Source organism: Nerophis ophidion, linkage group LG02 (genome assembly GCF_033978795.1).
Source record: "Nerophis ophidion isolate RoL-2023_Sa linkage group LG02, RoL_Noph_v1.0, whole genome shotgun sequence".
Classification (NCBI taxonomy): domain Eukaryota; kingdom Metazoa; phylum Chordata; class Actinopteri; order Syngnathiformes; family Syngnathidae; genus Nerophis; species Nerophis ophidion.
The window spans coordinates 90,277,854-90,292,033 of NC_084612.1; the positions used below are offsets into that span (position 1 = coordinate 90,277,854).

General features: G+C 42.9%; 1 protein-coding gene across 2 annotated transcripts in view; it reads left to right on the forward strand.

Moving 5' to 3' along the window:
- The window catches only part of LOC133548228 (NT-3 growth factor receptor-like), a 598,415-nt gene that overhangs the window by 445,707 nt on the left and 138,528 nt on the right, over positions 1–14,180 (forward strand). For both annotated transcript variants that reach the window (XM_061893541.1, XM_061893542.1), the window contains one exon: positions 9,170–9,358. In XM_061893541.1, the coding sequence (XP_061749525.1) occupies positions 9,170–9,358 (189 nt within the window). The remainder of the gene's footprint in view (positions 1–9,169; positions 9,359–14,180) is intronic.

Below are 14,180 nucleotides of genomic sequence, written 5' to 3' on the forward strand. Positions count from 1 at the left end.
CAGTTGTTTACAAATACTCGATGACTAAGAAGGTAAATACGACATGATGTATTCCTCCCAGTTGTTTACAAATACTTGATGACTAAGAAGGTAAATACGACATGATGTATTCCTCCCAGTTGTTTACAAATATTCGATGACTAAGAAGGTAAATACGACATGATGTATTCCTCCCAGTTGTTTACAAATACTCGATGACTAAGAAGGTAAATACGACATGATGTATTCCTCCCAGTTGTTTACAAATACTTGATGACTAAGAAGGTAAATACGACATGATGTATTCCTCCCAGTTGTTTACAAATATTCGATGACTAAGAAGGTAAATACGACATGATGTATTCCTCCCAGTTGTTTACAAATACTCGATGACTAAGAAGGTAAATACGACATGATGTATTCCTCCCAGTTGTTTACAAATACTTGATGACTAAGAAGGTAAATACGACATGATGTATTCCTCCCAGTTGTTTACAAATACTCGATGACTAAGAAGGTAAATACGACATGATGTATTCCTCCCAGTTGTTTACAAATACTTGATGACTAAGAAGGTAAATACGACATGATGTATTACTCCCAGTTGTTTACAAATACTTGATGACTAAGAAGGTAAATACGACATGATGTATTCCTCCCAGTTGTTTACAAATACTTGATGACTAAGAAGGTAAATACGACATGATGTATTCCTCCCAGTTGTTTACAAATACTTGATGACTAAGAAGGTAAATACGACATGATGTATTCCTCCCAGTTGTTTACAAATACTCGATGACTAAGAAGGTAAATACGACATGATGTATTCCTCCCAGTTGTTTACAAATACTTGATGACTAAGAAGGTAAATACGACATGATGTATTCCTCCCAGTTGTTTACAAATACTCGATGACTAAGAAGGTAAATACGACATGATGTATTCCTCCCAGTTGTTTACAAATACTTGATGACTAAGAAGGTAAATACGACATGATGTATTCCTCCCAGTTGTTTATAAATACTCGATGACTAAGAAGGTAAATACGACATGATGTATTCCTCCCAGTTGTTTACAAATACTCGATGACTAAGAAGGTAAATACGACATGATGTATTCCTCCCAGTTGTTTACAAATACTCGATGACTAAGAAGGTAAATACGACATGATGTATTCCTCCCAGTTGTTTACAAATACTCGATGACTAAGAAGGTAAATACGACATGATGTATTCCTCCCAGTTGTTTACAAATACTTGATGACTAAGAAGGTAAATACGACATGATGTATTCCTCCCAGTTGTTTATAAATACTCGATGACTAAGAAGGTAAATACGACATGATGTATTCCTCCCAGTTGTTTACAAATACTCGATGACTAAGAAGGTAAATACGACATGATGTATTCCTCCCAGTTGTTTACAAATACTCGATGACTAAGAAGGTAAATACGACATGATGTATTCCTCCCAGTTGTTTACAAATACTCGATGACTAAGAAGGTAAATAGGACAGGATGTATTCCTCCCAGTTGTTTACAAATATTCGATGACTAAGAAGGTAAATACGACATGATGTATTCCTCCCAGCGTCTCAGTAAACGAGGTCCAGAAGGGGGCGTGTCCTTTGCCGGGCAGTAAATTACTCCCGACTCCCGGATGCCGATGTCACGCCTGATCAATTGATGGCTGTGAATTAGCTAATGCACCTGGGGCCCGCCGCCTGCCATCAACATAAAACACTCGACGGGGAAGATGGCGGCACAGTACACGGCACCAGGGAGGGAACGTTGACGGATGTCGCCCTCAGTCTCGCACTCTGCCAGGGACTCTGTGAAGAATCTTAGCTGAGGAGCATCCTTCTTCCAGAAGAATGGAAGGAAGCTGCGTGTGATGGCAGGAAGTTGATCTTTCGGACAAACAGTTGTGGCAATGAAGATGTGCTAAATGACATCAATTACATCATGTGTCCTGTCAAGCTGCAGTGGCTGCCCTCAGTCTCCTCTTGGATAAAAACATGTGTGTCTTTAATCCTTGAGTAAACCCTCCATTGTTTTTGTAGTTTTTCTATCAACAACCTAAGAATACTGTAGTAGTATTTTGTAGTCCCTCAGTACTGTAGTACAAATCGGCTATATGTGGTATGCGGTATAGCTCGGTTGGTAGAGTGGCCGTGCCCGCAACTTGAGGGTTGCAGGTTCGATTCCCGCTTCCGCCATCCTAGTCGCTGCCGTTGTGTCCTTGGGCAAGACACTTTACCCACCTGCTCCCAGTGCCACCCACACTGCTTTAAATGTAACTTAGATATTGGGTTTCAATATGTAAAGCGCTTTGAGTCACTCGAGAAAAGCGCTATATAAATATAATTCACTTCACTTCACTATTTGAGTAAAGTACAGTATGGGTGTCAGATTCAATTACTGATGACATTTATTAAACAAGACAAGAAGCAAGGAAGGGCTTCACGGTGGCAGAGGGGTTAGTGCGTCTGCCTCACAATACGAAGGTCCTGCAGTCCTGGGTTCAAATCCAGGCTCGGGATCTTTCTGTGTGGAGTTTGCATGTTCTCCCCGTGAATGCGTGGGTTCCCTCCGGGTACTCCGGCTTCCTCCCACCTCCAAAGACATGCACCTGGGGATAGGCCCCTCCCACCTCCAAAGACATGCACCTGGGGATAGGCCCCTCCCACCTCCAAAGACATGCACCTGGGGATAGGCCCCTCCCACCTCCAAAGACATGCACCTGGGGATAGGCCCCTCCCACCTCCAAAGACATGCACCTGGGGATAGGTTGATTGGCAACACTAAATGGTCCCTAGTGTGTGAATGTTGTCTGTCTATCTGTGTTGGCCCTGCGATGAGGTGGCGACTTGTCCATAGTGTACCCCGCCTTCCGCCCGATTGTAGCTGAGATAGGCGCCAGCGCCCCCCGCGACCCCAAAAGGGAATAAGCGGTAGAAAATGGATGGATGGAAGAAGCAAGGAATTAAATAGTGACTGTCACGCTTCGCAGATGCACACACAACCAGTCAGCAGGATGGCAGGTAGGAATGGCGGTATAGCTCGGTTGGTAGAGTGGCCGTGCCAGCAACTTGAGGGTTGCAGGTTCGATTCCTGCTTCCGCCATTCTAGTCACTGCCATTGTGTCCTTGGGCAAGACACTTTACCCACCTGCTCCCAGTGCCACCCACACTGGTTTAAATGTAACTTAGATATTGGGTGTCACTATGTAAAGTGCTTTGAGTCACTAGAGAAAAGCGCTATATAAATATAATTCACTTCACTCTGACAGTATGGGGACCCAAAAAAACAGGTCCCCTAAAGGAAGAAAAAAAAAAAAAAAGAATAATTTTTAATATAATAAAACAAAAGAACACTGGTGCAAAAAGGGGAAAAAACAAAGTGCGTGCCAATGCACGGAAAGCTAATGCTAAAACGTAGCAGGAAACAGAAAACATTAAACGACGTGCCACGCGCACGTGAAGCTAAGGCGGAACTTAGCACAAAATAATCGAGGACACAGGATACAAAACGTGACGTGTTGCGAAAAGCAAGTAATGGGCCAAGAACGGACAGGAAATCAGGTGGGTTTAAATACACAAATAATAATCAAAAACAGGTGTGAGAGGAGCCCGTGAGGAGGAGCACACTACGTTGCCATGGTGACTAAACAAACGGGGAAGCGCACAAACAGAAGGAATCGGCAGAGTTCAGAACTAAACATGAACAAAGACATCCATCCATCCATCATCTTCCGCTTATCCAAGGTCGGGTCGCGGGGGCAGCAGCCTAAGCAGGGAAGCCCAGACTTCCCTCTAAACAAGCCACTTCGTCTAGCTCTTCCCGGGGGATCCCGAGGCGTTCCCAGGCCAGCCGGGAGACATAGTCTTCCCAACGTGTCCTGGGTCTTCCCCGTGGCCTCCTACCGGTTGGACGTGCCCTAAACACCTCCCTAGGGAGGCGTTCGGGTGGCATCCTGACCAGATGCCCGAACCACCTCATCTGGCTCCTCTCCATGTGGAGGAGCAGCGGCTTTACTTTGAGTTCCTCCCGGATGGCAGAGCTTCTCACCCTATCTCTAAGGGAGAGACCCAAACTCATTTGGGCCGCTTGTACCCGTGATCTTATCCTTTCGGTCATGACCCAAAGCTCATGACCATAGGTGAGGATGGGAACGTAGATCGACCGGTAAATTGAGAGCTTTGCCTTCCGGCTCAGCTCCTTCTTCACCACAACGGATCGATACAGTGTCCGCATTACTGAAGACGCCGCACCGATCCACCAGTCGACCTCACGATCCACTCTTCCCCCACTCGTGAACAAGACTCCTAGGTACTTGAACTCCTCCACTTGGGGCAGGGTCTCCTCCCCAACCCGGAGATGGCACTCCACCCTTTTCCGGGAGAGAACCATGGACTCAGACTTGGAGGTGCTGATTCTCATTCCGGTCGCTTCACACTCGGCTGCGAACCGATCCAGCGAAGACATATTAGCAAAGACATATTAGCGGCAAAACAATAAACGATCCGCATAGGTCAGGGGTCGGGAACCTTTTTGTCTGAGAGAGCCTTACAAGTCAAATATTTTAAAAAGTATTTCCGTGAGAGCCATACAACTTTTTCAATTTTTATTTTTTTTAAGACAGAATACAACTATATGCGTGCTTTTTTAAGAAAGACCAACATTTTTAGAGTGTAATAATTCTCTTATTCTTTTTAATAACATTGTTATTCTGAGGCTAGCCAAAAATAAATAAAATATTTCTTACCATTAATACGACTTCTTGAACAGGTGCTGTAGAAACCGGATGGACGGATGGATGAAAATGCATGAGAATATTTTATATTTTGAACGTTATTTTTGATACTGTGATTACCCGCGGATTTATTCATTACTTATCGTGTTAAGCAATGTCAGCTAAGATTTATCTGAGAGCCAGATGCAGTCATCAAAAGAGCCACATCTGGCTCTAGAGCCATAGGTTCCCTACCCCTGGCATAGCGGATCGTGACAGGGACAGAATTCACACCCCGTTCTGCTGCAGACCCGCAGGCCACGCCCCCCTCCACATACATTAATAACATCCTGTAATTTGATTTTGATATTACTATTTATTACATCTTCTGATAGATAAACATTTTTACGCCAATGAGAGCATTTTAAAACTCTTCCAAACTCACACCTATTTAAGCGATGAATATTATCGCATCATTTATTCGGAAATGATTTAAATCACGACAAATAAAGATAGGCTACTATGCACAGCAACATGTAAGAGTAAAAAAATAACAACTTTATGATTTGTAAATTTTCGGATTGCTTTTTTCTTTATTTTTAAGTTATCATGCCGTTGTTTTACCAAATAGGAATAGAAAATGAGTTTGAAACCCCTGATGTAATGTAAAAATGTGTCATATGTGTCGATATCGTAGCATATCAGTATCCGTATCAGCCAATACTCCATTCTACAGTTTGATTCCCTGTTAGAGAAGCAGAAAGTAAAGAAAGATTCAACAGTTTTGGATTAAATTTTATTTTCATTTTGATTTTTCTGCAGAAAAAACTGATTGTGTTGTGTTTATGTTGTCTGGCATGTAAATCCTCCACCGCTGCTGCTTTATTAGTTTACTTTTTATTCTCCCTCTCTCCGCTGCACTTCTGCTCGGGGGCAGATTGTTGGCATGTTTTATTCATACGCCTTATAGATTTCTTCTGAAAGATGATTTCGTGGCAGGAAGTCCCGTGGCCTCGCAGCCAGGCAGCAGCCTGCGCCTTTAAGGCCATTCTCAGCCCAAAAAGTCTGCTATTTTTTTACTGGCTCATTATTCTGATGTGCGGTTTCGCTAATGAGGGTCTGTGTTTTGGGGTTTTTTTGTTGGTGGGAGAAGATGATTCATTTTGAAAGAAAGGCGTGAAGAAATACAAATAGATAAATAATCCTGCGGCGTGTCTGCCCACTCCGCCTGGCAATTTGTGGCTGCGGATGTGTGTGTGTGTGTGTGTGTGTGTGTGTGTGTGTGTGGGTGTGTGTGTGTGTGTGTGTGTGTGTGTGTGTGTGTGTGTGTGTGTGCTTAATAAAGTGTGTGTGCCCCTGGTAAGTAATTTTTTTTATTATTATTTTTTTTTATTGAACAACAAACATGCATTTATAATTCACAAAAAAGTCAAGGCATTTTTTCAACATGAAGGAAAGAAAACAAAAAACAAATACAGATCGAGTAATAATACTAAAAAATATGAAAAAAAAAATAATAAAAAAGACTGAAAGGGCTACCTAAATCATTTTAAATGTTTTCAAAAAATATGCAAATTTAAGGGCTTTTGTACTCTTAATCATTTTGTGCACCTAATAAAGTTTTTTTTAATTATTATTATTTTTTTGTTGAACAACAAACATACATTTATAATTCACAAAAAAGTCAAGGCATTTTTTCAACATGAAGGAAAGAAAACAAAAAACAAATACAGATCGAGTAATAATAGTAAAAAATTTGAAAAAAAAAAATTGAAAAAAGATATAAAGGGATACCTAAATCATTTTAAATGTTTTCAACAAGGATATACATTTAAGGGCTTTTGTACTCTTAATCATTTTGTGCGCCTAATAAAGTGTGTTGCCATAGTAAAGTATTTTTTTTATTATTAATTTTTTATTGAACAACAAACATACATTTATAATTCACAAAAAAATCAAAGGCATTTTCAACATGAATGAAATAAAACAAAAAGCTAATACAGAGAAATAATAGTAAAAATATGAAAAATAAAAATAAGACAAAAAGGGCTACGTAAATCATTTTAAAAGTTTTCAACAAGGATACACATTTAAGGACTTTTGTACTCTTAATCATGTGTTGCCCCTTGCAAAGTGTGTGTGGTCTAAAATCGCCACACAACACGGTCGGAAATACATTGCAGCTCACACTTCCGCCCGGCCGCGGTTTTATTATGGGATGTCACCGGGTCTTGATCGCTATTTGCCGCCTTTTTGATGGAGGCGCTCGGCATTGTGGGTAAGCAGATTGACCGTTGACTTCATATCCCTCGCTGTTACCCGGATGAAGACATTTCCCCCTCCGCACACCTGAGGACGTGTTTAGAATCCGGCTAACAGGATTTTCCACGGACAACAGACGCACAAACACAGTCTTTAGGAGGTTTTAAATATGTCCTCGCACCGAAAGATAAGGGGAAATGGTTTTAATTCATTTGGAAATGAGTTCACTTCATTCGCGGATTTATTTTTTATTTATTTTTAATGCTCATTTCACGGATTGTTATGAGTTCTTAAAGACGAGTCAAAAACTAAGGTAGGACCACCCACTTCTAAATTATATCAATTTGGCTAACAACAGATCTTCTAATAATATCGTTATAATTAAAAAATGGGGAGAGAATTCGGTACTTTTATACATAGACATGTTATAAGTAGGACGCAGCATTGGCTGCTCTGATGCGAGAAATTCGGCCGCCATCTTGAAGTGGTGATGAGGAGCCTGCAAGCAGCCTAGACTGACAGTTGACAGGTAGAAAACAAAGATGCCGGGTTGGTGTTTTTGATTGATTGAATATATATATATATATATATATATATATATATATATATATATATATATATATATATATATATATATATATTTTTTTTTCCCCTGTCCAGCTTGTCAGACAAATCATATAGTTGATGTAGATGGCGATATTGGCTGTTCAGATTTACTTTACAAAAGAGGAGTGTAGCATACTTCTCTTGTTGCCTTATTTGTATTTTTCTGTTTTAAAGCAGCAAAAAAGGACATTATGTTAAATGAAGAGTTTGTGTCTGTGATAGTGTATATAATAATGTAAGTGCATCATAAAGCCTACATGAACTCCATGGTGTTCAGGGATGAATAGTCTCTTCTATTGCTATTGTACTACTTTATCAGCTATAGGTACATTAATCATTAGTAATGTAGCAGCCTCGTTTTGAATGGCAGGGTCCCTGCTGTCACATGTTGATAAAAATAGAACATTTACATTAGAAAAATCTACTACAGGCTTCGCTAATGCTGTAATAAATTAAGCATGATGAGTTGAGGCTTGCGATGAGGTGGCGACTTGTCCAGGGTGTACCCCCGCCTTCCGCGCGATTGTAGCTGAGATAGGCACCAGCGCCCCCCACGACCCTAAAGGTAATAAGCGGTAGAAAATGGATGGAGTTGGGCATAATTCAGCATTTGGCCCCACTTTTAGCTCCTTTTTTTTTTTTCAAACGCTTATTGCAAACGCTTATGTACAGTATGTCATTAATTTGACTTAGTCATTATTTTGTCTTGGTAAGTCAATATTTACCAAGTCAAAATAATGACATACTTAGTATTTCAGGTAGGACTGTTTTGTGTTTGTTTTTACCTTACGGAAAAATATCAAGATATATATCATATATTGGTACAGCGTGGCGCAGTGGAAGAGTGGCCGTGTGCAACCCGAGGGTCCCTGGTTCAATCCCCACCTAGTACCAACCTCGTCACGTCCGTTGTGTCCTGAGCAAGACACTTCACCCTTGCTCCTGATGGGTGCTGGTTAGCGCCTTGCATGGCAGCTCCCTCCATCAGTGTGTGAATGTGTGTGTGAATGTGGAAGTAGTGTCAAAGCGCTTTGAGTACCTTGAAGGTAGAAAAGCGCTATACAAGTACAACCCATTTATCATTTATTTATATTGGTATATTGCCATTCAACATACGGAGCGGAAAACACAACCTAAAATTGTAGGCTTCTCCACGCGACGAAGCCGGCCTACTTCACCACAGTCTGTAGTCTATTGGCCCCCCCAGGCAGCCTGTCTCTGGAGAGACACCACCTTAGCTAGCAAATATTCTGACGGAAACACTGATATGGCACCGTTTTATTTTACGTAAATTGACTGAATTCGGTCCGTACCAATAAAAGTACCGAATTCGGGACGCGATCCTAGGTTAAAGTTATAATGCTAATTGAAAATAATGTTTTACAAATGAAGCCGTTTTTGAATTTGAGAAAAAAAACGCGTCTAGAAAAGGAGTCGTCTTATATTTCTGGCGTTAGAGGTTCGTATTTAATAACTGGCGACTGACCAGAAGTATTTTCTCCCCCCCAAAAAACGTGTCTTGCAAAAGAACGCCTGTCTTACACTGAGATGTGCTACAAAACCAGTAAAGCTCCCGGCCTCGTTCTAGGTCCAGTGGCCGTGATCAGCGGCGAGGAAGACTCGGCCAGCCCCCTTCATCACGTCAACCACGGGATCATAACGCCGTGCACGCTGGACGCGGGGCCGGACGCCGTCGTCATCGGGATGACTCGCATCCCCGTGGTGGAGAACCCGCAGTATTTCCGACACGGACACAACTGCAACAAGCCGGCTACTCGTGAGTACTTTTGATTACGCAACACCACCGCGACACACGTCTTAGTCATGTTTGTTTATGAACTGCGTTCATTTGCGTCTTTATTTGGACGCCCTGGATTTTGTCTACTGAATTTTTTCATACATTTTGCTAAAATACAGTGTTTTAAAATTCAGTGTAAAAAAAAATCTCCAGCTGAATAAAGACTGAAGCACAGGATAGATTGTCCATCCATCCATCTTCTTCCGCTTATCCGAGGTCGGGTCGCGGGGGCAACAGCCTAAGCAGGGAAACCCAGACTTCCCTCTCCCCAGCCACTTCGTCCAGCTCTTCCCGGGGGATCCCGAGGCGTTCCCAGGCCAGCTGGGAGACATAGTCTTCCCAACGTGTCCTGGGTCTTCCCCGTGGCCTCCTACCGGCTGGACGTTCCCTAAACACCTCCCTAGGGAGGCGTTCGGGTGGCATCCTGACCAGATGCCCGAACCACCTCATCTGGCTCCTCTCCATGTGGAGGAGCAGCGGCTTTACTTTGAGTTCCTCCCGGATGGCAGAGCTTCTCACCCTATCTCTAAGGGAGAGACCCAAACTCATTTGGGCCGCTTGTACCCGTGATCTTATCCTTTCGGTCATGACCCAAAGCTCATGACCATAGGTGAGGATGGGAACGTAGATCGACCGGTAAATTGAGAGCTTTGCCTTCCGGCTCAGCTCCTTCTTCACCACAACGGATCGGTACAACGTCCGCATTACTGAAGACGCCGCACCGATCCGCCTGTCGATCTCACCATCCACTCTTCCCTCACTCGTGAACAAGACTCCTAGGTACTTGAACTCCTCCACTTGGGGCAGGGTCTCCTCCCCAACCCGGAGATGGCATTCCACCCTTTTCCGGGCGAGAACCATGGACTCGGACTTGGAGGTGCTGATTCTCATTCCGGTCGCTTCACACTCGGCTGCGAACCGATCCAGTGAGAGCTGAAGATCCCGGTCAGATGAAGCCATCAGGACCACATCATCTGCAAAAAGCAGAGACCTAATCCTGCGGTCACCAAACCGGAACCCCTCAACGCCTTGACTGCGCCTAGAAATTCTGTCCATAAAAGTTATGAACAGAATCGGTGACAAAGGACAGCCTTGGCGGAGTCCAACCCTCACTGGAAACGTGTCCGACTTACTGCCGGCAATGCGGACCAAGTTCTGGCACTGATCATACAGGGAGTGGACCGCCACAATAAGACAGTCCGATACCCCATACTCTCTGAGCACTCCCCACAGGACTTCCCGAGGGACACGGTCCAATGCCTTCTCCAAGTCCACAAAGCACATGTAGACTGGTTGGGCAAACTCCCATGCACCCTCAAGAACCCTGCCCAGAGTATAGAGCTGGTCCACAGTTCCACCACCAGGACCAAAACCACACTGTTCCTCCTGAATCCGAGGTTGGACTATCCGGCGTAGCCTCCTCTCCAGTACACCTGAATAAACCTTACCGGGAAGGCTGAGGAGTGTGATCCCACCATAGCTGGAACACACCCTCCGGTCCCCCTTCTTAAAGAGAGGAACCACCACCCCGGTCTGCCAATCCTAACGTCGAGTGGATCTAGCATAATAGTGTGAGAATGCAGTCCATAGTGGATCTAGCATAATATTGTGAAAGTCCAGTCCATAGTGGATTTAACATAATAGTGAGAGTCCAGTCCATAGTGGATCTAACATAATATTGTGAGAGTCCAGTCCATAGTGGATCTAACATAATAGTGAGAGTCCAGTCCATAGTGGATCTAACATAATATTGTGAGAGTCCAGTCCATAGTGGATCTAACATAATAGTGAAAGTCCAGTCCATAGTCCAGTCCATAGTCCATAGGGACGGCGTGGCGCAGTGGGAGAGTTTCCGTGCGCAACCCGAGGGTCACTGGTTCAAATCCCACCTAGAACCAACCTCGTCACGTCCGTTGTGTCCTGAGCAAGACACTTCACCCTTGCTCCTGATGGTTGCTGGTTGGCGCCTTGCATGGCAGCTCCCTCCATCAGTGTGTGAATGTGTGTGTGAATGGGTGAATGTAGAAATAGTGTCAAAGCGCTTTGAGTACCTTGAAGGTAGAAAAGCGCTATACAAGTACAACCCATTTATAGTGGATCTAACATAATAGTGAGAATCCAGTCCATAGTGGATCTAACATAATAGTGAGAGTCCAGTCCATAGTGGATCTAACATAATAGTGTGAGAGTCCAGTCCATAGTGGATCTAACATAATAGTGAGAGTCCAGTCCATAGTGGATCTAACATAATAGTGAGAGTCCAGTCCATAGTGGATCTAACATAATAGTGAGAGTCCAGTCCATAGTGGATCTAACATAATAGTGAGAGTCCAGTCCATAGTGGATCTAACATAATAGTGTGAGAGTCCAGTCCATAGTGGATCTAACATAATAGATATAGTCCAGTCCATAGTGGATCCAACATGATAGTGACAGTCCAGTCCATAGTGGATCTAACATAATAGTGAGAGTCCAGTCCATAGTGGATCTAACATAATAGTGAGAGTCCAGTCCATAGTGGATCTAACATAATAGTGAGAGTCCAGTCCATAGTGGATCTAACATAATAGTGAGAGTCCAGTCCATAGTGGATCTAACGTAATAGTGTGAGAGTCCAGTCCATAGTGGATCTAACATAATAGTGAGAGTCCAGTCCATAGTGGATCTAACATAATAGTGAGAGTCCAGTCCATAGTGGATCTAACATAATAGTGAGAGTCCAGTCCATAGTGGATCTAACATAATAGTGTGAGTGTCCAGTCCATAGTGGATCTAACATAATAGTGAGAGTCCAGTCCATAGTGGATCTAACATAATAGTGAGAGTCCAGTCCATAGTGGATCTAACATAATAGTGAGAGTCCAGTCCATAGTGGATCTAACATAATAGTGAGAGTCCAGTCCATAGTGGATCTAACATAATAGTGATAGTCCAGTCCATAGTGGATCTAACATAATAGTGAGAGTCCAGTCCATAGTGGATCTAACATAATATTGTGAGAGTCCAGTCCATAGTGGATCTAACATAATAGTGATAGTCCAGTCCATAGTGGATCTAACATAATAGTGAGAGTCCAGTCCATAGTGGATCTAACATAATATTGTGAGAGTCCAGTCCATAGTGGATGTAACATAATAGTGAGAGTCCAGTCCATAGTGGATCTAACATAATAGTGAGAGTCCAGTCCATAGTGGATCTAACATAATAGTGAGAGTCCAGTCCATAGTGGATCTAACATAATATTGTGAGAGTCCAGTCCATAGTGGATCTAACATAATAGTGAGAGTCCAGTCCGTAGTCTGGCCAGCAGGAGACCATCCTGGTCCATCCCGGATCCCGACTGTGGACAGCCAGCACTTCATCCATGGCCACCGAACCTCTGTAGAAAAGAAAAAAAAAATGGCAGATCAACTGGTCTAAAAGGGGGGTCTATTTAAAGGCTAGAGTATACAAATGAGTTTTAAGATGGGACTTAAATGTTTCTATTTGTAAGATGAGCAGCTAATTTATGGATTTTTTTTTCCATCGGAGTGCTGTTCAGTCTTTTAGCTGTCCTTAGCGTTTCTACTCATATGGCTTCTTCATTCATCACTCCAAACAACATTTGTAAGTTTTACAATATAACTAAAACTATTCTTACTTACTAAACCGTCCCATGTGTGATGGCCGTAGGAATGTTAACGTGCATATTTGCACGCACTATCGTAATGTAATGAAGCTAGCGTCGCTAGCATTAGCTAATATGCTAACACGTTTACCAGTGTCTGGGTTGGTACTATTAACTTAAAATTTCAGTTCCACAAATTCCTCAGTAAATTCACCCCAAAAATCACCATGGAGTTATTGAGTCTGTTCAGCTGATTAGAGAGCTAGCTTCCACAGCTAGTGGGTCCATGACGGTGACTTCTGTTTTGTTTGATCAGCCGTTTCACTGCCATGTCACAGACACCACTTTGAAAGGATTAATGTATGTAATAAAACATTTACAAAATATATACAGTCCGGTGTGCCGATATATAGAAAAATATTTTTTTTTTATCCAAAATTTTGTGGGTGTGGCTTATATCCCGGTGCGCTCTGTAGTCCGTAAAATACGGTATTTCTAAAATACATTTCCTGACTAGTAGGGGTGTAACAGTACGTGTATTTGTATTGAACTGTTTCGGTTCGGCACGCGGGCATACCGAACGAGTTTGGAAGCAGAAGTCTTCACAAGCTGCTCTGCTTTCTGCCTCTGTGGCTCTGTCTCAGCAGCAAGCATTGTCCCGCCCACCCTACCATCTGATTGGTTACATACAAAGCCAATCAGCAGTGCGTATTCAGACTTCAGAACGATGTAGTCAATGCTTTAGTGTCGAGCAGATATTTGTTTAGCAGGGGAGGAGCACATTCTACCCAAATTAAACTAAACACTTCCCAGTCACAACTATTACAAACATCACTGTGAGCCCGTTGACCTTCTAGAAACTTAAACTGGAGTTCAGCTAGCTCACAGTGTAGGCTTGAGGTGAGGGCTAATTAGCTTTTAGCGTAACGTTAGCTCATTTTGCTGTATGTGTGTGTTTGTGCGTGCGTGTGCGTGTGTGTGTGTGTGCGCGTGTGTGTGTGTGTGTGTGCGCGTGCGTGTGTGTGTTTTAGGGGCAGCAAAGCCCTGTCTGTCTGTTATTTCATTGAACTCCATGGTGTTCAGGGATGAATAGTCCCTCCTATTGCAATTGTACGATTTTGTCAGCCATAGTTACATTAATCATTGGTAATGTATTGATTGATTGATTGATACTTTTATTAGTAGATTGCACAG